Here is a 22,689-nt window from a genome sequence, read left to right as displayed (position 1 = left end):
TGTTTCCACAGTGAGAAATCAATACTAGTTATTTCTTTCATGTAATTATTTTTTCCCTCAAATGTACAAAGTCCTGTTTTCTTGAAGACAGGAGGACTCTATACAGGAGCGTTTCTTTGCTCACAGTCCAAGCCTCTTTCAATCAGCACTCACAGCAACAAGTTTTCTTTGTAGGCCTTTTCTTAGGGCCCTGCTTCCCCACTGTTGCTCTGGCTGTATGCTTGGCTTTCTTAGCTGGAGCCTGCCCGTGTCATCTTTATTGCTTCTGCCTCTGTCTCAGGGCTGGCCTATGTTAGAAAATTTAATCAACTCCGCTCTATTGTGAGAAAAATTCACACTCTTGAATAATGTAGTCAAGCTAACCTAGCCCACTATGTGGACAGCCCTAGTTTGATGGATTAATGTGTCTGTCAACCTACCTACCACATCTCGGGAAGGTGGATTTCCAACAGTGACAGGAAAACTCCTCCTGTCACTGAAGTGCTATGCTTCTAAGTATAGAAACAGCCTCAAATGTACCCCATTCCTTCCTGTGGTCATTACCCAGCTCCAGCATTTGCTGTATAAGTCCCTGATGCACCCCTCAGTCTGTGTGGCATAGCGTACACTTAACCTTACCATGTGGGTCTGTGGGTCTGTTCTTTTGGCTAGTGCTAAACAGGGGCATTTAATTGCTCCCTTATTCAGCTTTTTTGGAAGGGTGTCTGCTGTACTGGGAGTTTTAACACGGTTTAACCTAACCTGTAACTATTATTGTGTGGGGAAAGCTTGCCTAATATTTCCAACTTTTGACAATGGTTAAGTATATACAGTTGAGGTCATTTGTGTGGCTCAAATCCTATAGCATGATTCAAAATAACACTGTTAAATTTCAGCAGGAGGGAGAGTAGGGGAGGTGTGTCCAAAGCCCTCCCACTGTTTTGCTGCCTGTTCCTCGCTTTCACGTATGAGCATGCTTGGTATTTCAAAGGAGCTTTGGAGGCTTAACTCATGTTTGCAAGGGGCTGTACCACTCTAAGATGAAACCAGGGCCGCTGCCTTTGGAACGGGAGCTGGAGGAGCTGACTTAGCCCATGGGGCAAGAGCCTGACAAAACATTACAGCCATGCTCACAATGTCATCATGCTGTGATGAGAGGCAGAGGCTTTTGCAGAAGGCGAGAAAAATAGTCCCTGACCCTCCACTGCTCTGGGACCTACAGGGGGATGGGTGCCCTGCACGTGGGGGGCGCACAGGGCTGCCAGCTGATGCAGCTCCCCGCCATGCATGTGCACATACGCCCGCCATGCATGTGCACATACGCCCGCCATGCATGTGCACATACGCCCGCCATGCATGCACCCCCCTTCTGCCCGCCAAGCCACGCCCCGTGCCAGGCGGCGAGGAAGAGTCGAGCGGTCCTCCTGGCTGCTGGGCGTCCCCTCGAGCGGAGCGACGCTCGGCTGCCGCGTTGGCCTCTATGGTGGCGCCTCGTTGGCGGCGCCGCGGCGAAAGTCGCCCGCGCGGAGGGGGCGGCGCCGGCGCTCTGCAGGGCGGAGGGGACTCTATGGTGGCAGGAAGGAAAGGCTGGGGGCGGACGCTCTGGCCGGGATCCGGGGCCGCTCTGGCCGGCGGACTCGCTGGTGTGGAGTCCCGGAAGCTGCGCTCTGGCGGGCCGGGCGCGGGCGGCGGAGAATGGCGGAGAGTCCGGCGGCGGAGGAGGCCGCGAGCGGCGGGGCCCCGGCGGGGGGAGGGGGCGGCGCGGGCGTGTTCATCCCCGCCGAGCTGTGGGCGGCCGGCTTCGGGGCGCCCCCCCTGGGGGCCGGGCCCCCCCCCGGGAGCGGCGGGGCCCCCCTGGCCGGGCTGCCCGCCGCCGGCGCCGCGCTGCTCACGCACTCGGCCTTCTGGGACCCCACGGTGAGCGGCGACTGGGACAGCGAGCGCCCGAGCCCCGCCTGCCTGCTGCGGATCAAGCGGTGAGCGAGCCCCGGGCCCCCGCTGGGGGCACCGCCCCCCCCATTGCCCGCTCCCCCCCCCGCTGGGGGCACCGCCCCCTCCTTCCCGCTCCCCCCCCCGCTGGGGGCACCGCCCCCCCCATTGCCCGCTCACCCCCCCCTCTGCTGGGGGCACCGACCCCCCCATTGCCCGCTCACCCCCCCCTCTGCTGGGGGCACCGACCCCCCCCATTGCCCGCCCACCCCCCCCTGCTGGGGGCACCGCCCCCCCATTGCCCGCCCACCCCCCCCGCTGGGGGCACCGACCCCCCCCTTCCCGCTCCCCCCCCTCTGCTGGGGGCACCGTCCCCCCCATTGCCCGCTCCCCCCCCTCTGCTGGGGGCACCGACCCCCCCATTGCCCGCTCACCCCCCCCTCTGCTGGGGGCACCGACCCCCCATTGCCCGCTCACCCCCCCCTCTGCTGGGGGCACTGACCCCCCCCCATTGCCCGCTCACCCCCTCTGCTGGGGGCACTGACCCCCCCATTGCCCGCTCACCCCCCCCCTCTGCTGGGGGCACTGACCCCCCCATTGCCCGCTCACCCCCTCTGCTGGGGGCACTGACCCCCCCCCATTGCCCGCTCACCCCCCCCCCTCTGCTGGGGGCACCGACCCCCCCATTGCCCGCTCACCCCCTCTGCTGGGGGCACCGACCCCCCCATTGCCTGCTCACCCCCTCTGCTGGGGGCACCGACCCCCCCCCATTGCCCGCCCACCCCCCCCTCTGCTGGGGGCACCGACCCCCCCCATTGCCCGCCCACCCCCCCCTCTGCTGGGGGCACCGGCCCCCCCCCATTGCCCGCCCACCCCCCCCTCTGCTGGGGGCACCGACCCCCCCCCATTGCCCGCCCACCCCCCCCTCTGCTGGGGGCACCGACCCCCCCATTGCCCGCCCACCCCCCCCTCTGCTGGGGGCACCGCCCCCCCATTGCCCGCTCACCCCCTCTGCTGGGGGCACTGCCCCCCCATTGCCCGCTCACCCCCCCCCTCTGCTGGGGGCACCAACCGCCCCCCCCACCCCTCACGCTGCTGGGGGCACTGACTGCAGGTCCCCTCCCCCCGCTGTCCTCCCCTTTGCCAGACCCCCTTGCCGGCCTCCCCCCACTGCTGGAGGCACTGAACCCCCCTTGCCAGCCCCCCACGCTGCTGGGGGCACTGACTGCCCCCCTAGCCCGCTCACCCCCCCCCCCCCACTGCTGGGGGCTGTGACCGCGGCCCCCCACCTTGCCATCTTCCAGGGCCTGGTCCGGCTGGGTGTTCTGCTCTGTGTTTTCCTTCCTTTCTCTCAGAAAAGAACCCCGGGGGTTCTCTTCTCCCCCCCCCCCCCAGACCAAACACAAGTCCTGGCCCCTCATCTCCCAGCTTCTTTTTGAGTCCGAGGGGTTTGGCCTTGATGTGTCCTGTCCCATTTGCCTCTGCGTGTGTTTGTGGGGTGGGGGGTGTGGGGGCTCTGACTGTCTACATTTTGTAGTTTTTTTGTTAGTCTCTAAGGTGCTGCAAGCCTATTTGTTGTTGTTTTTTTCTTTTTTGAGGTCAGTTTCAGACTAAATCGGCTGCCCCCTCTGAACCAGACGATAACATTTCTGCTTGGGAGAGGATGATCTCTTCCATGTTCCAGGGATGTCAAATGTTGGTTAACTGAATGGTCGAATAACCTCATGGGTGAGCCCGTGAGTGCCCGGGGGTGAGCCAGCAGCCAGTGTGCTCCAGCCTCACTCCAGAGGAGCTGCCTGCTGCTCTGTGCTGCTGCCTCTGAATCAGAAGCAGCAGCAGCCTGGGATGCCAGGCAGGAGCTGGTCCGCGAGGGGAATCAGTTTAAAAAGCAGCTCCCCTTGCAGTCTGGCTGCCTGTTGCCCCATGCTGCTGCCTTTGATACAGAGACAGCAGCATAGGGTGGTAGCAGCCCTTGTTGGGTGGGAGGAAGAGGTCTGAGCTTCCAGACCTGGTGTGAGCTGGAACTGCCCGCCTGGCTCCTATTATGTTTTAAATGCAGAGCCACAGCAGGAGTAGGTCCCAGACCCGTTGCAAGCCAGGACTGAGCCGGGCTGCTGGCCAGCCTGCTAAAAAAAAAAGTACTGGCAAGTTAGGGGGAGGGAAATGTGTGTAGTCTACAGCATTAACCTTATGAGCTTTTGCTTATCAGTTATCTGTGGAACTCTTTGCCAGAGGGTGTGGTGAAGGCCAAGATTTTCACTGAGGCACCTGTGAACCTAGGCACTGGATGCAGTTCTTGATCCACTGGCACTTACAGCTTTCCACAGTGGCGTGTGGCGCTACCTTGCTCATCACCAGTTGGGTCTTGTCCCCAGAGATAGCTGCAGCTCGCTAGGATTCAGGAGGCTTCCCCAATGTTGGGAGAATGTTCAGTGCCTCACAGTGCTCCCGAGTCCCTCTGGCCTTGTTGCCGCACGTCAGCTCGCTGCTCTCGCGTTAGAGCCAGTGCACTAATGCCGCTTTGTAATTTCTAAAGCACCCAGAAGGCTCCCAAAGCGAGCGGTGGGCTGTACAGTCGTGTATCCAGGTCTTGGGTGAAATGTGACAGCTGTTCCGCAGCCATGCTGTACAGCATAGGAAATGAAGCACCCAATGTCTGGGTGGGACTTTCTGGGGAATATAATAGAATAAATTATCCACCACTGAAATGTGGCCATTCATATGGGTCAGCAACTTCTTGCTGTAACTGCCAAAGCCTGTTTCAGTGATCATGTTTATAATTTAAAGAGGGAATTGACAGAAACTCCTCCCTTTGTCCCCGCCTGGTTAAACCATTCTTACTGCTGCCAGTAGTTAAGAAAATGTCTGTTCTGTTGAGTGGCATGAAGTCATATTTTGCCACTTTCATGCAAGGATCTTAAAGCCCATCCGTTGAGTTCAGTCTCAACTGCATTTTCCCAGGTGCATACAAGAGAGGCAACTTGACTCACCTGAGTGAGCTTGTATCAGACACAAGAGCAGCGTTCTGATCTCCTGATCCTGTCCTCTGTCTCATTATAAGATGATACCTCACCTGACCCTTTCATCTTAAAATCTAGTCTGTCGTGCCAGCTGTTTGCCAGTCAAACCAAAATTCTTTGGGCATCTGCAACTCAAGAGTTTTGTATTGGGTCAATAGGGGAAATGGTTTCTTTTTTGTCTTCCCAGATTGAGTCATAAAAGGTGTTGATAACTGGCCCACTTCAGCCCTGTTCGTTCATTTGCCTGTGTGATGCTAGCTGAACAATCCTGCTGTCCCCCATCTAGCTGCAGTATTAAAGGATGCATGTAAAAGGATTGTTCCCATTAGCTCTGGCACGCTGATGACCTTTAAAACAATGAACAGTGTGTTACAAGTGCTGGTGTTATTTCAATAGATTCTTCCTCTTCCCGCATCTCAAACCTCCTTGCTTGCCAAATTATTGCAGAGCCTTGTTCTGTTGCCTGTTCCCAAACTGTAACTTCACCATAAGGTGGTACAAACTGTTTCCAATCCAAGCACTAACTTGTTGGATGTTGAGGTTTTCTTATCTCTTAGAAGTTCCATCTGCTTCGTCATACTACCAAAACTTTTGCTCAACTCAGTGTTCTTTACAAACAGGAAGGCTCTTTTTGCGGGGGTGTGCAACTCAGATCAACACTGGGAGGAGCTCTTTCACTGTTTAAGGTGTCATGCTTCTCATTGTCCCCAGCTTGCAAGGAGACACATCTGCTTCTGTCGGTTTTGTAACGTATCGTACGGCTCTTCTCCTGGATCAGCAGGGACAGCTTAGCCAGAAAACAATGAAACAGCAACACAATAAAACAAATGCTTTCAGTAACAAGTTCACTTCTTTTGCACTTTCTCTGACGCACCCAGGCTTTCTCCTGTTCCTACTCTGCTCCTTGGATTGGGCTTGACTCAAAGGGAGATATTAGCTGATTCCTGTTTTCTTTGTTCAGGGATATCATGTCCATTTATAAGGAACCACCGCCTGGAATGTTTGTTGTGCCTGATCCTCATGATATGACTAAGGTAAGCGAATATCCGAAACGGAACCAACTTTTCCCCTTCCATCTTGTTTTGCTGGGTGTGTTAAGATTTAATCTATGCCATTTTTGGGAGAGGAGTGGGAAAGAGTTTCACAGAGCATCCATAAAAGGTCATAAAAGAATCATGCATTTTAAATTTCTGGGGGACAATGGGAAAGAATTGGGTTTAAAACTGCAAGAGGCTTTCAAGGACACTGGCTTTAGGAAGTCGTAATCCACGGTTCTGCAGATAAATCCAGTAGCGCCTCAGTGGCCGCTGTAAATTGGTCAGGTGCCAATCCAGCTGGCTTCTCGCAGCCAGTGCTTGAAAGTGATCAGTGGAAATGTTTGAAGAAACAGCTGACTCCACTGTGAGAGCCATTAGATGATGAGAATCTTCCGGTGGAGACGGGGGATGGGAAATGTTCAAACTGGGGAGTGTGGTGGCTGCAGAAGCTCCCGATTAGTGGCTGTATTGGCCATGATTCACATCCAAGCCGATGCAGAGGTGTAATTTGCACTCCTTGTGCTCGCCTGCTTCCCTGCGCCCCAGTGGAGATGCCCTTAATGCATCTCCCAGCCTCCCTGAAACAACCACTCTTTGAGCTGCCCTGTTTTCCTGTGGGGTTTGTGGTGGAGGAGAAGTTGCTGCCACCTTCTCCTGGTCCCAGCTTTCCCCATCTCTCCAACAAACGTTCCACTGCCAGGTTCCACCAGAACTAACCCTTGGCCTAAGCAAGGCCTTTGGGTTTTAAGTTACTGCAGGCAGGAATATCTCAGCATTTTAATTATAACTTCGGCCCAGCGTGATGCTGGATGCTGAAAATCCACAGACGCTTTCCAACAATGCGTGGTATTGTCGATGGTGTCCCAAAGCGTCGTCATATTGGCATTGCACAGCAAATCACAAGGAGCTAAGAAACATTTAAAATTGATCCATTGACCACATTTGGGGGGCGCACGGAAGGAAATAACCTGGTTCCCCTCATAGCCTGAGGGGAGTAGTGCGTAATCAGGGCCTTCATAGACCATTTTACAGTGAGGCGAGATTGTGAGCCTGGCCCTAGGTCCTGGCTGAGGAAGGTCAGTGATCAGTTTCAGTACAAATCAGGAACATTATCTTCAAGCCAAGAAAACGCCTCTTGCTGGTTGATTTTCAGAAGTTGGAAAATAACGTGGGGTATGTCTACACTACAGCACTAATTCGAACTAACTTAATTTGAATTAGTTAATTCGAACTAAGCTAATTCGAACTAGTGCATCTAGACCTAAAAACTAGTTCAAATTAGCGTTTTGCTAATTCGAACTAGCATGTCCACATTGAGTGGACCCTGAACCGAGGTTAAGGATGGCCGGAAGCAGTGCCGGCAGGGCATCAGGTTAGAACTTAGAGCGTGGAGCTGCTGTCTCAGGCTAGCCGAGGGCTGTGCTTAAAGGGTCCCGACCCCCACCCCGGACAGACAGTTCTCAGGGGTTCCCCGCTTGCAAAGCAGTCCTGGCTTGGAGCGTCCTGAGTGCCCACACACGGCACATCACAGCACTCGGCCATCAGCCCGGCTGCACTTGCCGCAGGCTGCCATCCGGGGGGGGGGGGTGTCAATCGGGGGGGCTGCAGGAGAGTTTCCACCCCGAGGAGCCCGCAGAGCCACCCCAGTCCTCCCCATCGGGGGCTCGTACCCCATTCCTCCCTCACCTCCTTCCACTTACCCCTCCCTAGCTCCCCTTCCTGATGTACAAAATAAAGGACACGTGGTCAAAAATAGAAACTCTCTTTATTGAACAAAACTGGGGGAGACTGGGAAAAGGAGGTGGGAGAGAGGAAGAAAGAGGGTGGGAGGGGGAGGGCAACTAAAATGATCAGGGGTTTGGAACAGGTCCCATATGAAGAGAGGCTAAAGAGACTGGGACTTTTCAGCTTAGAAAAGAGGAGACTGAGGGGGGATATGATAGAGGTCTATAAAAACATGAGTGGTGTGGAGAGGGTGCATAAAGAAAAGTTCTTCATTAGTTCCCATAATAGGAGGACTAGAGGACACCAAAGGAAAGGAATGGGTAGCAGGCTTCAAACTAGTAACAGAAAGTTCTTCACAAAGCAAATAGTCAACCTGTGGAACTCCTTGCTGCAGGAGGCTGTGAAGGCTAGAACTAAAACAGAGTTTAAAGAGAAGTGAGAGAAAGTCATGGAGGTTGGGTCCATGGAGTGCTATTAGCCAGGGGGTAGAAATGGTGTCCCTGGCCTCTGTTTGTGGAAGGCTGGAGATGGATGGCACGAGACAAATGGCTTGGTCGTTGTCTTCGGTCCATCCCCTCCAGGGTACCTAGTGTTGGCCGCTGTTGACAGACAGGCTACTGGGCTAGATGGACCTTTGGTCTGACCCAGTACGGCCATTCTAAGCTCAGGGTCGGGGGTCTCACTGGACCACCTTGATTTTCATGCAAACCTGCTCCTGGGTGGCCAGGCTGGCAGCTATCCTGCCCTAGATGGCCACTTTCCTGTGCCTAGCGCGGAGGTCATGGATGAGGTCCACGATGTCCGCACTAGACCAGATGGGCGCCCGCCTCTTGCGGACCTGGGCAGACTCCTGGGAGCCGCCAACCTGGTCCCAGGAAGAGGCGGAGGGCTGGGTGGCAGCGAGTGGCTGGCTCGAGCCGTGCCAGGTGCAGGGTCTGCTGGCTGGGTGCTGGCAGGCTTGCACCTGGCACGGGCATCATAGCCAGCCCGTGCCCCTTTAAGGGCTCCGGGGCCAGGAGGGGGGCAGAAGAGTTTCCCTGGTGGTGCCCAGAGTGGCCACCAGGGAAAGCTGGGGAGGGCTAGCCTCCCACTAGTTCGAATGAAGTGGCTACACACCCCTTAATTAGAACTAGTTAATTCGAACTAGATGTTAGTCCTCGTGGAATGAGATTTACCTAGTTCGAATTAAGCGCTCCGCTAGTTCCAATTAAGTTGGAACTAGCTGAGCGCTAGTGTAGCGCCTAGCAAAGTTAATTCGAACTAATGTCTGTTAGTTCGAATTAACTTTGTAGTGTAGACATACCCGTGTTGAGGGAGGGGGGCAATCAGAGAAAAAGGCAGGGACTCTTTTTTCTTGTTAATCATGTGGGGTCCTTTTTAAAATCCTTGAACATTTGAAAAGCCAAGCTATTACGGCAAAGTGCTGTTTGATTTGTGTTTGGCTGCGCAGATCTGGAGTGGGTGTATGTGAAAGCACGTGAGGGGTGCAGCTGCCGCCGTCCCTTGGTAAATACGGCCATGTGGGCGCTCCCTGCGCCCAGGTGAGGCAGAGAAATGTGCAGCAGTGGCTATGGGTAGAAGCGAGTCTTGCAGGGAGGGGGAAAGAGTGGGCCGTGCATGATGTGCTGGTGGGAGAAGCCTGGTCGTGAGCTCTGTCGCGATTTCTCGCCTTTGTTCGGTTTTGTTGAGAATTTCACCGTGCTGCGCAATTGTGAAGTGGTGCGCAAGATGGGCTTTTGTTTTGCAGATTCATGCATTGATCACAGGCCCATTTGACACGCCTTATGAAGGGGGGTTCTTCTTGTTCCTGTTTCGCTGTCCTCCAGATTATCCCATCCACCCACCAAGGGTCAAACTGATGACAACGGGGAATAATACAGTGAGGTTTAACCCCAACTTCTACCGCAATGGGAAAGTCTGCCTGAGTATTCTAGGGTAAGAGGAGACTTCGGCTGTTCCAAGGGGAAGCCGGGAGGTTGCTGCAGGCAGTTCTTTACAGTGTGTGTCCCTCTTTGCCTATTTAGGTTCCAATCCTGCAGTGACCTCTGCCTGCACAGATCCTGCATGAAGTTACTAGCAGGACAGAGGCCTTAAAGCTGCCAAAATTGAGCTAAAATGCGGGTCTGACCGTCTTTAACTCCACAAAGCTGCAAATCTGTTCTGTCACCCCACTGTGCCACTTTACCATCTCCCACATCAAGCGTTTTGGCCTAAACTTTGCATTTCTTCTGCTTTTGTGGTTTGAAGCCTGACCCCTATTGTTGTTTGAGTGTAGATTTTTGTGGTTGTAATTTCCTGTGTGTGTGTGGTTCTTACAGAGAAAATAGATATTTAAAAAAAAGCCACTAAAAACTCCCTTGAAAGCTGTTTAACTGCTTCTCTGCTTCCGCCTGTGACTTGATGCAAAACCATGAGTCGTATAATAATTTCTAGTCACCACTAGACTATTCAAACAGCCGCTCTACAGACACGGGCGCCAACCCTACCTATGTTTAATTTTATGCAACAGTCCCATTAGCTCTGTGTGAAGATCGTGTCTGGATGGTCCCAACCCAGCAAATGCCTCGTCCCTGCAATGACATGTTAACAATGTAAGGGCACAATCTATGAACGCCCGTGAGCGCAGTGCAGCTTAGCGTGGAGCCCACACAGGCTGTGGGTGCTCTTCGCCTCTCGGGGTTGGATCCTAAATTAGAGCAAAGACAGAGCAACGGTTCGAGGAAGGAAGACTATTGATGTGACGGGAGGAGGTGGGCTTGCCGGGGGAAGCACTTGGTTGGGGAGACCTCCTCAAGCATTTGGGATATTCATGATAGGAAGGCATAAAACTGAAAGGGCAGGGAGCTGTAAAACGAAAGGGGTTTGAAAACCTGTCGCGTGCCAGGTGCGTCCCTCTTGAAATGCTGCTGTTCCAGAGTGGGTGGGGAAAGGCTCTGGGACGAAAGGGGTAAGGGAGGCCAACCCAGCGGCCCTCTCCGTAAAGGTATGTGCATCCCTGCAGGTGGCATAGGGACCTGTAGATCTTTGCTGCTACGGAAGGCAGTGTTTCCTAGTGCACAGAGGCCTGAATTCAGATTAGGGATGTAAAATCCTGTTTAATCAGTTAACCAATTAAATGGCATCCTGCCCTGTCTGGGCTAGTGCCAAAAACCATGCAAGCAAGATGCATCATTTGAAAGTTTCCTAGAGGAGCTTTTCCCAGCTGTGCTGTTCTTTTCTGTCTGCCAGGCACCTCGGTGCTGGCAGGAAAGGGAAATGTACAAGAATTGAGCCCTAATCCAGGTAGGGGGCACAGCTGGGGGAGAAGAAACCCACTAATGCCACCCAATGAGCCTTCTGAGCATGGCCGATGAGCGGGGACTCTTCCTGGCTCCTTGTTTCTCTTGCCCACTTCCTCTTCGGGGTCGACGCCTTTTAGCTTTTTCTGATTTCCTGCCCTGGGCCATGTCCCACAGAGCGGCAGTGGCGACAGGGCAGGTCACTGAGTCAAATCTAGATCTGTTCTTTCTGAGGTGCTGTAAAATCTCCCGTGACCCACCCATGCCACGATAGCTGCTTTCCTGCATACAAATGCCAGGGCTGGCGTTAGGGGACGGCAAAGCAGGGCCACGAGGGCCCCACAAAGCTTTGTTGCTCGGTCTTAAGCTTGCGATGGCAGGACTCAGGCCTCCAGGCTTCGGCCCCTTGTGCTGGGGCTTTGGCTTTCTGTCCTGGCCCCGAGGAAGTGTAACGCTGGCCCTGCTTTGCCGACTCGTGGCCCCAGAACCCCTGGCTGAGAACCACTCTCCTAGATCTTGTTGTTCCATATGTTCCTGTGTTTATGGTGTTGCAGCACTTGGACTGGTCCTGCTTGGAGCCCAGCACAGAGTATCTCTTCAGTCCTGATCTCCATCCAGTCTCTGATGACGGAGAATCCCTACCACAATGAGCCTGGCTTTGAGCAGGTAAGAGCTCTGATTCTGAAATGCTACGAGCCCAGCTTACTCCAGTTCTGAAATCACTTGACTCCTGTTCCCCTGTGGATTCCATTCTGCAGAGAGACAATTAGTCATCCTGGGGCTATGCAAGTCTTTGGTGTTCGTGCCCCTAGAGAGCAGCAACGGGGTGACTCCTGCTTTCTCTTCCATGCTCTTGTGTCTGAGTGACTGTGAGACGAGCAAATTGTAACTACACTAAGCCACAAGTTACCCCCATGGACAGTAGACAGGGAGCCGCCTGCTGGATTAGGGATGTTCAAATACGTATCATCAAGTAAACGTGTCACCGTTGAAAATGTCAGTGGTTACGTAGTTACATGCGGTGGACAGGCAGCTTCCTGGGAGGCAAAGCAGGGCCACTGCCTCTGGTACGGAGGCAGCAGTGCGGGAATGGGAGGGGGAGGCGGGAGCCAGTACGTGCGAGGAGCCAGCTTTTAAGCCGTCTTCCCTTGTGTAACCGGGAAGGTTAAGAGCTGAGCCCCGGCTCCTCGGTTAACTGTGTACCCGGTTGCACGTTCACATCCCTAGTAGGCATGTGAATTCCCGTTTAATCGGCGAAACACCTTGTTTAACTGGTTAACCGATTAAAGGGGGAGAAATGGGGGGGGTTGGAACGCCCCCCTGCTACAGGCAGGAGCTACTCCAGCATCCTGATCGGTGTAGCTCCTGCCTGCGGGGCTCCTGGGCCCGCTGCATTGGAGCAGCCCCTGTCCGCAGCAGGCCCCCCATGGGGCTGGAGCAGCCCTCTGCCCGTGGTAGGTGGGGAGCTCCTTCAGGCCCACCGGTTAAACCTCCATGTCCCTCCTCCCTGCCTTGCAGAAGGGTTCGAGTGCTTGTAATCCCCTTTTGCGATTTTTGCCAACGGCCGCCAGTCTTCAATCCAGAGCAGGGGTGAAAAAGGCGCGAACGCTCGAGCCCGATCACGTTTTACTTCATGTTCTCAGCAAGGGGGGGCCTTACGATAAGGGGAAGCATTAAGAAAACGGCCTGTATCTTCAGGGGCTCGGTCTAATTCTGCAAATCTCTCCTGAAAGTCAGCGGCTTCCCTGGGCCTTATTGTTGGGCTCTGTGTGAACCCAGCTGCTCAGATCTTCCTGGCCCTCGGGCCGTCTGAGGGAGCCAGACTGTTGTGCAGCCTTTCAGGCTGATCCAAATCCTCAGTGACCTGAGGCCCCTGCTCTGGAGTCCCTTCCCAGCTTTTCAGCATAAGCTAGATCACTGTGTCTGGAGAGCTTGTCGGGGAGCGTGAGAAGGGAAGGGCCCGTCGCACGTCACAGACTCAGTGCCGCTATTTCCACTGACAGGAGAGGCACCCTGGGGATAGTAAGAACTATAACGAGTGCATTCGGCACGAGACCATCCGCGTAGCCGTTTGCGACATGCTGGAAGGAAAGTATCCCTGTCCCGAACCTTTACGGTAGGTAATGGGGGGAGGAGCGAATCTACTGATGGGCCCCATCTTGCGCTGAATGGTGATAGTCTGATGTAACCGGGCACTTCTGTACACGTCACGGTCCCTGGCAGTGTCTCACGTTGGGCCGGGGACTGGGAACTCTTCATCTTGCGGTGTCTGAGTTCCACCTCCGTTGTGTCACCGTAGGCACTGCCCCGTTCCCCTACTGTCAAATGGGGACAGTGTGTCCCTGTCTTGCATGGGGGAGGACTAATGGTTCCCGGTGTGTAATGAGTCTAATACTCACACAGCATGCGTGCTAGTTCCCTGCCTGGGTTTCCTACTGCACATCCAGTTCCTTCTCTGGCAGGCCCTACCAAATTCACAGCCATGCACAGGGCGTCACAGATGGTGAAATGTGGGGTCCCCCCAGGAAATCTGGCCTTTTGTGAGCTCTTACCCTACACGATATGGATTTCCCAGGGGAGATCAGGGTTTCTCAAATTGGGGGTCCTGACCCAAAAGGGAATTGCAGGGGACCACAAGGTTATTTTTTGGGAGGGGGTCACGGATTCCCACCCTTCTTCATGGCTTTCGGAGTTGGGTGGCCAGAGAGCAGCGGCTGCTGACTAAGGCCATGTCTATACGTCTGGGAAAATCCACACTGCCACAATTGATTTTCCAGAGTTCGATTTAGCCGGTCTAGGTAGATCCGCTAAAGTTAAACTCAGAGGACGTCCCACTTGGCAGGCAGGACTCCTGCATCTGTGAGGAGTAAGGGAAGCCAATGGGAGCGTTTGCTCCTGTTGGCCTCCTGCTGTGGGGATGATACGACAACTCCAGCTACATAATTAACATGGCTGGAATTGCGTATCTCGATGCAACCTTCCCCTTCAGTGTAGACCTGGCCTAGGGCCCCCAGTGCAGAAGGAAGGGTGCTGATACGAGATGAGGGCGTCCTTACTTTTCCGTTGCTGCTAGCAATAGTTCTGCCTTCAGAGCTGGGTTTCTGGCCAGCAGCCGCTGCTCTACAGCTGCCCAACTTGGAAGGCAGTGCTGCTGCTGGCAGCTGCGTGGAAGTAAGGGCAGCAATACCCTACAAGTATCACACCCTGAATTTCAGATTAATATCTGAATTCCTGAAACTTGCCATTTTTAAAATCCTAAGACACTGAAATTGACCAAAATAGACCATGAATTTGGTGCGGCCCTACTTGAATGACTCTCTCTAGCTCCTGGGGTGGTGTGATTCAGTCAGTGTAATGATGCAAGTTAATGTAGACCCCTTGTGCGGGAAGTTCTACTGAGCAGTGAAATGGTTGTCTCGGTTGCTTGGATTGTCCTTATAAGCAGGGCTTGACAAACCGCAGTGAGATCTACTGGCCAGCCCCGCACCGCGCATGCGCCAGACCAGCAATGTGCATGCGTGCAGAGCTGGTGAACGGGGCGAACGGAGTGATGGGCTGAAATCTACTTGCCACGGGCGAGTAGAAATAGCGATTTGTTGAGCCCTGCTTATAAGTGTTGGTGGCATATGCAGTGTGTTGTGGACTAGATGAATGACAAGTTTGCTTAACTGAATGGAGCCACACTTGGCCACCAGGGGATTAGACCAGTGCATAAATGCCCGTTCATCCTGCCTTGACCATGTGCTCTCTCGTGGTGTCCCAGAGGCGTGATGGAGAAGTCCTTCATGGAGTACTTTGACTTCTACGAGGGTGTGTGCAAAGAGAGGCTTCACCTACAAGGACAGACAATGCAGGTAAGCCGCTGGCAACCTGCTTTCCGTGCTACAACTTCATGAGAAGGGTGCAGTTTAATAACCTGTTAGGCTGCAAGAAATAAGTGTTGGTTTGCCAGCTATGTGGTGTATAGTGATGTCTGCTTGATGTTGGCTCATTTTATCCTGGCTACCTTGGGTGAAGGAGATCATCAGCTTGCCTCTTGACATGACTAATTGAGGAGAGAAGAGAAAAGAAACTCCTTGAAGGTTGGAATCTCTTAATTCTCTCCAGACATGTGCTTTGATTTCACATCAGCCATGAAATAAGGCAGTGAGAAATTCCTGGGGCTGTTAATACACTGGTTTCCGCTAATGCAAAGCGTCCGCTTAATTCTTTCTCTGTTGGTGCCAATTGTACTTCATCTGAAAGTTCCCTCTAGAAGCCAGAGTTCAGGGGAGATACACGAGCTTCAGCGTCCTTGTATTTCCTCTCCATGTGTCTGGCTCAGGCCTGGGCAAAATGCAGCTCCTCAAGCCACCGGATCCAGCTTGCAGAGGCAGTGGGGAGCCTCAGGCAGGCTGTGGGGCGCTTTCTCTTTGAGTCCAGAGGGGAGAAGGGGAACATTCGGACACTGCTCCTGCCTCCAGCACAATCCCATTGGCTGGTTTGAGTAACAAGCAGCCACGAAGTACAACCCTCCTGCTCATTTACTCACTCAAGCACATGGCTGAGCAGCCAGAAACATTTTCCAAGCCTTTAGCGGGCAGGCAAGCAGGCTGGTTTGACTGCTGGATGGTAAGTCTCCAGGCCAGAACCTGCCTCTGGCATCCCAGCCCCTCCCTTCCGCAACCCTCTGTCCCCCACTACTGCCCCATTACTGCACATGCACCTATATCCCCTCCCAGATCAGGCAGCCCAATCTTCTGCTCGAGATCACAGTCCACTCCAACCATAGGTCACATCCCAAAACCCTTCACCCCAGTTCCCTACCCTATGTCACAACTGCCTTCCCTCAAACTCCCTCCCAGACTCCATTCTCCCTCCTGCACCCCAGTTCCTTCCCCCAAGTTCCCTTCTGCACCCAACCTCCATCCCAAACCCCGCACCACATCCATTAATACCATAGAAGTGTGCGGCCCTCGACCACTTTCCAAAACCTTGGAGTGGGCCCCCATCAGAAATGCTTGCCCACCCCGATCTAGCTTCTGATTCATGCTAAGAGAATAGGAAACTACCCCCACTGTGGCAGTTCCTATGTCCCTGTCAGAGGTTAGCTAGCTGGTGTGTGTTCTCCTAAAATGCCAATGGTGCTCCTAATCTCTCCTTAGGGCGTAGTCACTATGTTCCTTTGATGTGTGTTAAGATGTGTGAGATGTGGGGAAGAGGTTTCTTCCTGCTGGCCAGCTGGTAACTCTTCTAACTTTTATCTTTGCTACTGGAAGTGAAGGATCAAAGGTGCTTTGCGGCAACCCGGTTCCTTGAGATCGTCCAACCTCTTCCATCCCCAGCCAGTACAATGCCTTCAGTTTCCATGAGGGATGTAAAAACCCACTAACATAGTTAACCAGATAAACTGTTTGTTTAACTGGTTAAACGCCACGGTCACGAGGCCAGTTAACTGGTTACTGGGTAAGCAAGCCAATAAGCCTACTGCTTACTGAGTAACCAGTTATAGAATCATAGAATCATAGGACTGGAAGGGACCTCGAGAGGTCATCGAGTCCAGACCCCCACCTTCAAGGCAGGACCAAGCTCCGTCTACACCATCCCTGACAGATGTCTGTCTAACCTGTTCTTAAATATCTCCAGAGAGGGAGATTCCACCACCTTCCTTGGCAATTTATTCCAATATTTGACCACCCTGACAGTTAGGAATTTTTTCCTAATGTCCAATCTAAACCTCCCCTGCTGCACTTTAAGCCCATTACTCCTTGTCCTGTCCTCAGAAACCAAGAGGAACAAATTTTCTCCTTCCTCCCTTGTGACACCCTTTTAGATATTTGAAAACCGCTATCATGTCCCCCCCCTTAATCTTCTTTTTTCCAAACTAAACAAGCCTAGTTCATGAAGCCTGGCTTCATAGGTCATGTTCTCTAGACCTTTAATCATTCTTGTCGCTCTTCTCTGTACCCTTTCCAATTTCTCCACATCTTTCTTGAAATGTGGTGCCCAGAACTGGACACAGTACTCCAGCTGAGGCCTAACTAGTGCAGAGTAGAGCTGCAGAATGACTTCACGAGTTTTGCTTAATCATATTTGCTTTTTTTGCAACAGCATCACACTGTTGACTCATATTCAACTTGTGGTCCACTATGACCCCTAGATCCCTTTCCACCATGCTCCTTCCTAGACAGTCGCTTCCCATCTTGTATGTATGGAACTGATTGTTCCTTCCTAAGTGGAGCACTTTGCATTTCTCTTTATTAAACCTCATCCTGTTTACCTCTGACCATTTCTCTAACTTGCTAAGGTCATTTTGAATTATGTCCCTATCCTCCAAAGAAGTTGCAACCCCACCCAGTTTGGTATCATCTGCAAACTTAATAAGCGTACTCTCTATCCCAATATCTACATCATTGATGAAGATATTGAACAGTACGGGTCCCAAAACAGACCCTTGCGGAACTCCACTTGTTATCCCTTTCCAGCAGGATTTAGCACCGTTAACAACAACTCTCTGACTACGGTTATCCAGCCAATTATGCACCCACCTTATCGTGGCCCTATCTAAGTTATATTTGCCTAGTTTATCAATAAGAATATCATGCGAGACCGTATCAAATGCCTTACTAAAGTCTAGGTATATGACATCCACCGCTTCTCCCTTATCCACAAGGCTCGTTATCCTATCAAAGAAAGCTATCAGATTAGTTTGGCATGACTTGTTCTTCACAAACCCATGCTGGCTGTTCCCTATCACTTTATTACCTTCCAAGTGTTTGCATATGATTTCCTTGATTACCTGCTCCATTATCTTCCCTGGGACAGACGTTAAACTGACCGGTCTGTAGTTTCCTGGGTTGTTCTTATTCCCCTTTTTATAGATAGGCACAATATTTGCCCTTTTCCAGTCTTCTGGAATCTCCCGTCTTCCATGATTTTTCAAAGATCATAGCTAAAGGCTCAGATACCTCCTCTATCAGCTCCTTGAGTATCCTGGGATGCATTTCATCAGGACCTGGTGACTTGCTGACATCTAACTTTCCTAAGTGATTTTTAACTTGTTCTTTGTGTATCCTATCTTCTAAACTTACCCTCTCTCTCCTTGTATTCACTACGTTAGGCACACCTCCAGACTTCTTCAGTTAACCTCTTCCATCCCCAGCCAGTACAATGCTTTCAGGCTTTTCCTAGCACTGCTCCTGAGCCACTCTGTTTTCCCTACTGCCATAAGAACGGCCAGACTGGGTCAGGCCAACGGTCCATCCAGCTCAGTATCCCATCTGCTGACAGTAGCCAATACCAGATGCCCAAGAGGGAGGGAACAAAACAAGGAATCCTCACGTGATCCCTCCCCTGTCACCCATCTCCAGACAAACAGCAGCTAGGGACACCATTCCTACCCATCCTGGCTAATAGCCATTGATGGACCTAACCTCCATGAATCCATCTAGCTCTTTATTGAACCCTGTTAAAGTCCTAGCCTTCACCACATCCTCTGGCAAGGAGTTCCACAGGTTGACTGTGTGCTGAGTGAAGAAAAACTTCCTTTTGTTTGTTTTAAACCTGCTGCCTATACATTTCATTTGGTGACCCCTAGTTCTTATGTCGTGGGGACAAGTAAATAACTTTTCCTTATTCACTTTCTCCACACCAGTCATGATTTTTATAGACCTCTATCCTATCCCCCCTTAGCCTCCTCTTTTCTAAGCTGAAAAGTCCCAGTCTTTTCAATCTCTCTTCATATGGGACCTGTTCCAAACCCCTCATCATTTGTGTTGCCCTTTTCTGAACCTTTTCCAATGCCGAGAGATCTGTATTGAGAGCGGCTGATTGCTAAGCTATTTCTGTACAAATGTGAGTTTCTTCTGTTCTAATCAGCCATCTCCCAAATGACTCATTGAAAGATCTCGCCATTGACGGAAGAGGGGGGTGGTTAATTTTACACCTCATGTCGACACGTGCCCTTTATACAGCCCTGTTAGCCATAAAATCGGAGCTCCCCCGGCGTGTCATGGCAGCAGACGGCTTGTGTTTGGATTGAACAGTGCCACCAGCCCACATGGTCTGACCCGCATCAGCTGGAATCTGGAGTACAGTGAGGAGAGGCTGCATTGTAAAGCTACCTGGCTGGAGGGGTTAGTCAGGAAAGGCTCCGATCGCACCCTTCCGTCACCGTTGTGGCCGCTGCGAGGAGCAGAGGCTCCATTTATCGCTGTAGCAGCGAGGAGGTCTGGTCATGGCCCAGACCCGTGTGGTGCTAGGCGCTGTACGGACACACCAGGCTGGTCCTGCAGAGGTAGCCATTGCTGTGCCCATCCAGAACGCCTCATTAGACGAACCATAGGTGAAAGCAAAGGTGTCAGTGTGGTTGTCGGCTTTTCCCTGTGAGTGTAGTGTGTGTGGGGAGGAAAGAAGCTTCCGTCCATTATGGTCCCTTCTGGGCCTGAGAGAAGGAGCTAAGTCTCTCTTGCGTGTTTGCCACTGCCCAGCTGTATGACTAGGCACTATGTGCCTCAGTTTCCCCATTTGTAATCTCTAGCGCTGTGTGAGGTGTCAGTAACTATAGTCCTTGGCTTTCTCTGCTGAGACTCATTCCCTCCTGCCTGGGAGCAGCTCCTCAGTTCTTTGAAACGCTGGTTCAAATCCAGCCAGTGTCCACTCCGCCTTCATCTGCCTGAGGAAGGTCAACATGAGAGCATGCAGTGTGCATTGCCTGGGTGTTTCAGATGAGAGCTTTTGAACAAGCCAAGATCCCCTCTCTCTGCATTGACACCGAAGAGCCCACAATGTGCTTGGCAGAGAACAGGCGTTTAACCAGCGTCTTTGCCAAAACGTCTTCTTGCCCTGCAGCAGGGATGTAAAATCCCCTTTAATTACTAACCAGTTAAGCGTTAAGTGTAACCAGTTAAGGGAATAAAACGGGCCAGGCAGGGGTTGGAGCAGCGGCTCCTCTTGCCATGGTCGGGAGTGCTCTGGCTGGGCTGGAGCTCCTCTGCCCATGGCCTGCTGTGGTTGGGGGCTGGACTGGAAAGCCCGTGCCCATGGCAGGTGGGGCACTGCTCCAGTCCCCACCTGTTAACCCTAACCGGTAAGCCTCCTCCATGAACCGGTTAACCATGGCGGTGGGAGTACTGCAGGGATGTTGGTATGGCCTGGCGTACTTTGTGTCTAAATCTTACTTGTTTCCAACCAGGATCCTTTTGGTGAAAAACGAGGCCACTTTGACTATCAGTCCCTCTTACTCCGTTTGCAAGGCATTCGGCTGAAGGTGCAAGAGAAACACCAGCAGGAGAACGTAGACATAGACTCTGACAGCAGCTCCTCAGAGACAGAGACGGACACTCAAGGGAGCTCCAAAGCTTAGAGGTCTCCAGATACGAGCCCCACACCCCTGGGCTTTTCAGCCTTTGTGCTCTAGAATCCCCCCGACTGACTTGAGCGCCATGCCACTTCCAGCGTGGCTACAGCGAGGGGAGGTCTGTCTCCTTTCATGCTCTGTGGCTACAGAACAAGAGGACTTGATGGTAGACAAAGCCTAGCTAGTAACAAGGCTCCTCTAAAAGGTACTTCCTCTGCTAGAAAGCTGGATCATGTGGCATCAGGCTGTTTTGGAAACGCCTGCACTGGGTTGGTTTTTCTTTCTCTGATTAAAACAATGAGATGTAGAATGCACCTCCGTTTGACAGCTCTTCTGTTCTTGACTCACCAGCATGTGGCCGGCTGTGCTGACCTCTCCGGACCAGAGCTGTAGGAGCACTTTGATGTGGAGTCCCCAATACTAGAAGGCCCACTTGCTGATTGCCCAGGTTTAATGCCTGTCTGGGGGGGAAGGTGGGGCACAGGCCCCTCTGTCCGCTGATGTCTCTTCTAGACACGTTCTAGACAGACCAAAGAGAAACGGGGTAGAATCTAGGCTTTCGAAAGCTGCATCCAGACCTGGGTGGCATTTCCTGGCTGGACTTTAGGTAGGTGAGGGAAAGGGGGGAAATGGACTCAAGCTGCAAAAGCTCATAAATCAAGTGCAGATGCTTTTACCCTGGAAACATTGGAGGGGGAAATCACTGGGGTTTTTTCTTTTAAAAAGTCAAACCCACAATTGAAGGTTGTGGGGCTTTTTTTAAATATGTGGTGTTAAAATATTGTAGGAAATATTCTACTTTAGCTTTTCCAAGTGGATCTGCTCTGCTTCCTTGGCTGCTGTTTTCTTTTCCCGCTAATATTTGATCCAGGAGAAATAAGATGCTAGGATAAGGCATTTCTAAGCAGGAAGCCATTTTCTAACGGAGCTCTCCAGAGAAGGGGAGAAGCAAGTGTCTATAGCAGCAGAACGTTCCCTTGCCAAATGTGACCAGTTGTAAAACTAGTTCCCAACACTTGGATAGTTTTAACAGCAGAGTCTCATGTTGTGCAATTTGTACCTCTTGGCATTGGCAGCCAGGAGAAACCTGCCCTTTACATCAAGGATGTAGTTAAAATAAACTGTGGAGATGAAACACACCCAGATCAAGCAAGCAGATAACAGGCCTGAATTGTTTTTTGATACCACCAAAGGGGGTGATAAACTGCTTTAGGAAGGGCTTAATCTTGTTTTACAAGAGCATTGATTGAAAATTAAGCACGTAGTTGCATGGTATGGTGCACCAACCCCATCCCTCCTCCTTTGCTATAACCCTCCTGCTGATTGCTAGTGTGACATGGAAAGAAGATCCAAGTCAGGTAACTTTTTCGTTTGTTTGTTCTAAGGAGATTCTCTTTCTAGCTCAAATTGCACAGTTATGTCAATGTCCCATGTGCTGGTGAATTATTTTCAATACAGATTGTTTATGTAGAATATCAACTATTGTAAATGTCCAAAGCCTGCATCCTGCAGCGTAAGTAGCTTTGAGAGGTTGAAAGATGGAAACATTCCTGAATTAAAGGTGCCACTTAACAACTTATGAGCCTTTTTAAAAAAAAAAACCCTCATCTTGGGCCTGTCACTGGTATGGTTTAGAATGGAACCCTGTTTTCTCTAAAAGAAAACTTACCTAAGACACACCAGCTGGAAGTCCAAGCAGTGTGCTCCTTAATATAAGGTTTTATGGAGGCATATCAGTATGAAAAGTTGAGAGCTATACTACTGTAGCACCTCTGTTTAATCCATTGTAAATCTCACTTTAAAATTAGTTAGAGATGGGCCTCGAATGCCTTCATAAGGCAGAGCTGGTTCCAAAATCTCTTATGTGGTGCATGTGGCATTTCCATCCACACACAAAAATGCCTTACTGTGGACACCATTCACCTAAGCATGTGGCTGTAAAAGAAGTATTAGTTTCATAGCTGTTACCCTTCCTGCAGTTTCTGAATGTTTCCATTTCAAAGTGACAATCCTCAATGACTGCTCTAGGCAGACATGTTTTAGTGACAGAATTTTAGACCTAATGATTTGAAAATATATGCACAAGAGTCACTATAAAATATCTTGTTTATATACAATTGTACATAAGATTTTTTTTGTGCAATAAAGTTTTGTTTTGGCAGAATCCAGACTCTTGTATTTTTCATGGGCAAGTTACAGGACGTTCGAGTGAGACACTTGTATTGATAGTAACTCCCTAAACACTTGGGCAGGGAAGGATCCCTGTTAATGGAGGCTGTTCATATCCACAGCTGATAAGGGGCTGCCCTGGTAAACTATAATGCTGAATCAAAAGAGCAATTTTACCCTTTGAGTCCCATGTGTAGAAAGAGCTGGCTGGTGCA

General features: G+C 51.8%; 1 protein-coding gene across 1 annotated transcript; it reads left to right on the top strand.

Moving 5' to 3' along the window:
* Nucleotides 1-1,530: 1,530 nt before the first annotated feature.
* On the top strand, nt 1,531-22,469 carry UBE2Z (ubiquitin conjugating enzyme E2 Z). The gene is made up of 7 exons (XM_075911635.2): nt 1,531-1,955; nt 5,890-5,962; nt 9,438-9,625; nt 11,523-11,634; nt 12,972-13,084; nt 14,732-14,822; nt 20,141-22,469. The coding sequence occupies exons 1-7, from the start codon at nt 1,675-1,677 to the stop codon at nt 20,309-20,311; spliced, it is 1,029 nt and encodes a 342-aa protein (XP_075767750.1). The 5' UTR covers nt 1,531-1,674; the 3' UTR covers nt 20,312-22,469.
* Nucleotides 22,470-22,689: the final 220 nt, after the last annotated feature.

The sequence above is a fragment of the Pelodiscus sinensis genome, chromosome 29, assembly GCF_052426305.1.
Source record: "Pelodiscus sinensis isolate ZL-2025 chromosome 29, ASM5242630v1, whole genome shotgun sequence".
Lineage (NCBI taxonomy): Eukaryota > Metazoa > Chordata > Testudines > Trionychidae > Pelodiscus > Pelodiscus sinensis.
Note: the sequence above shows the minus strand (reverse complement) of the source record. Positions and strands in the feature narration are given on the sequence as shown.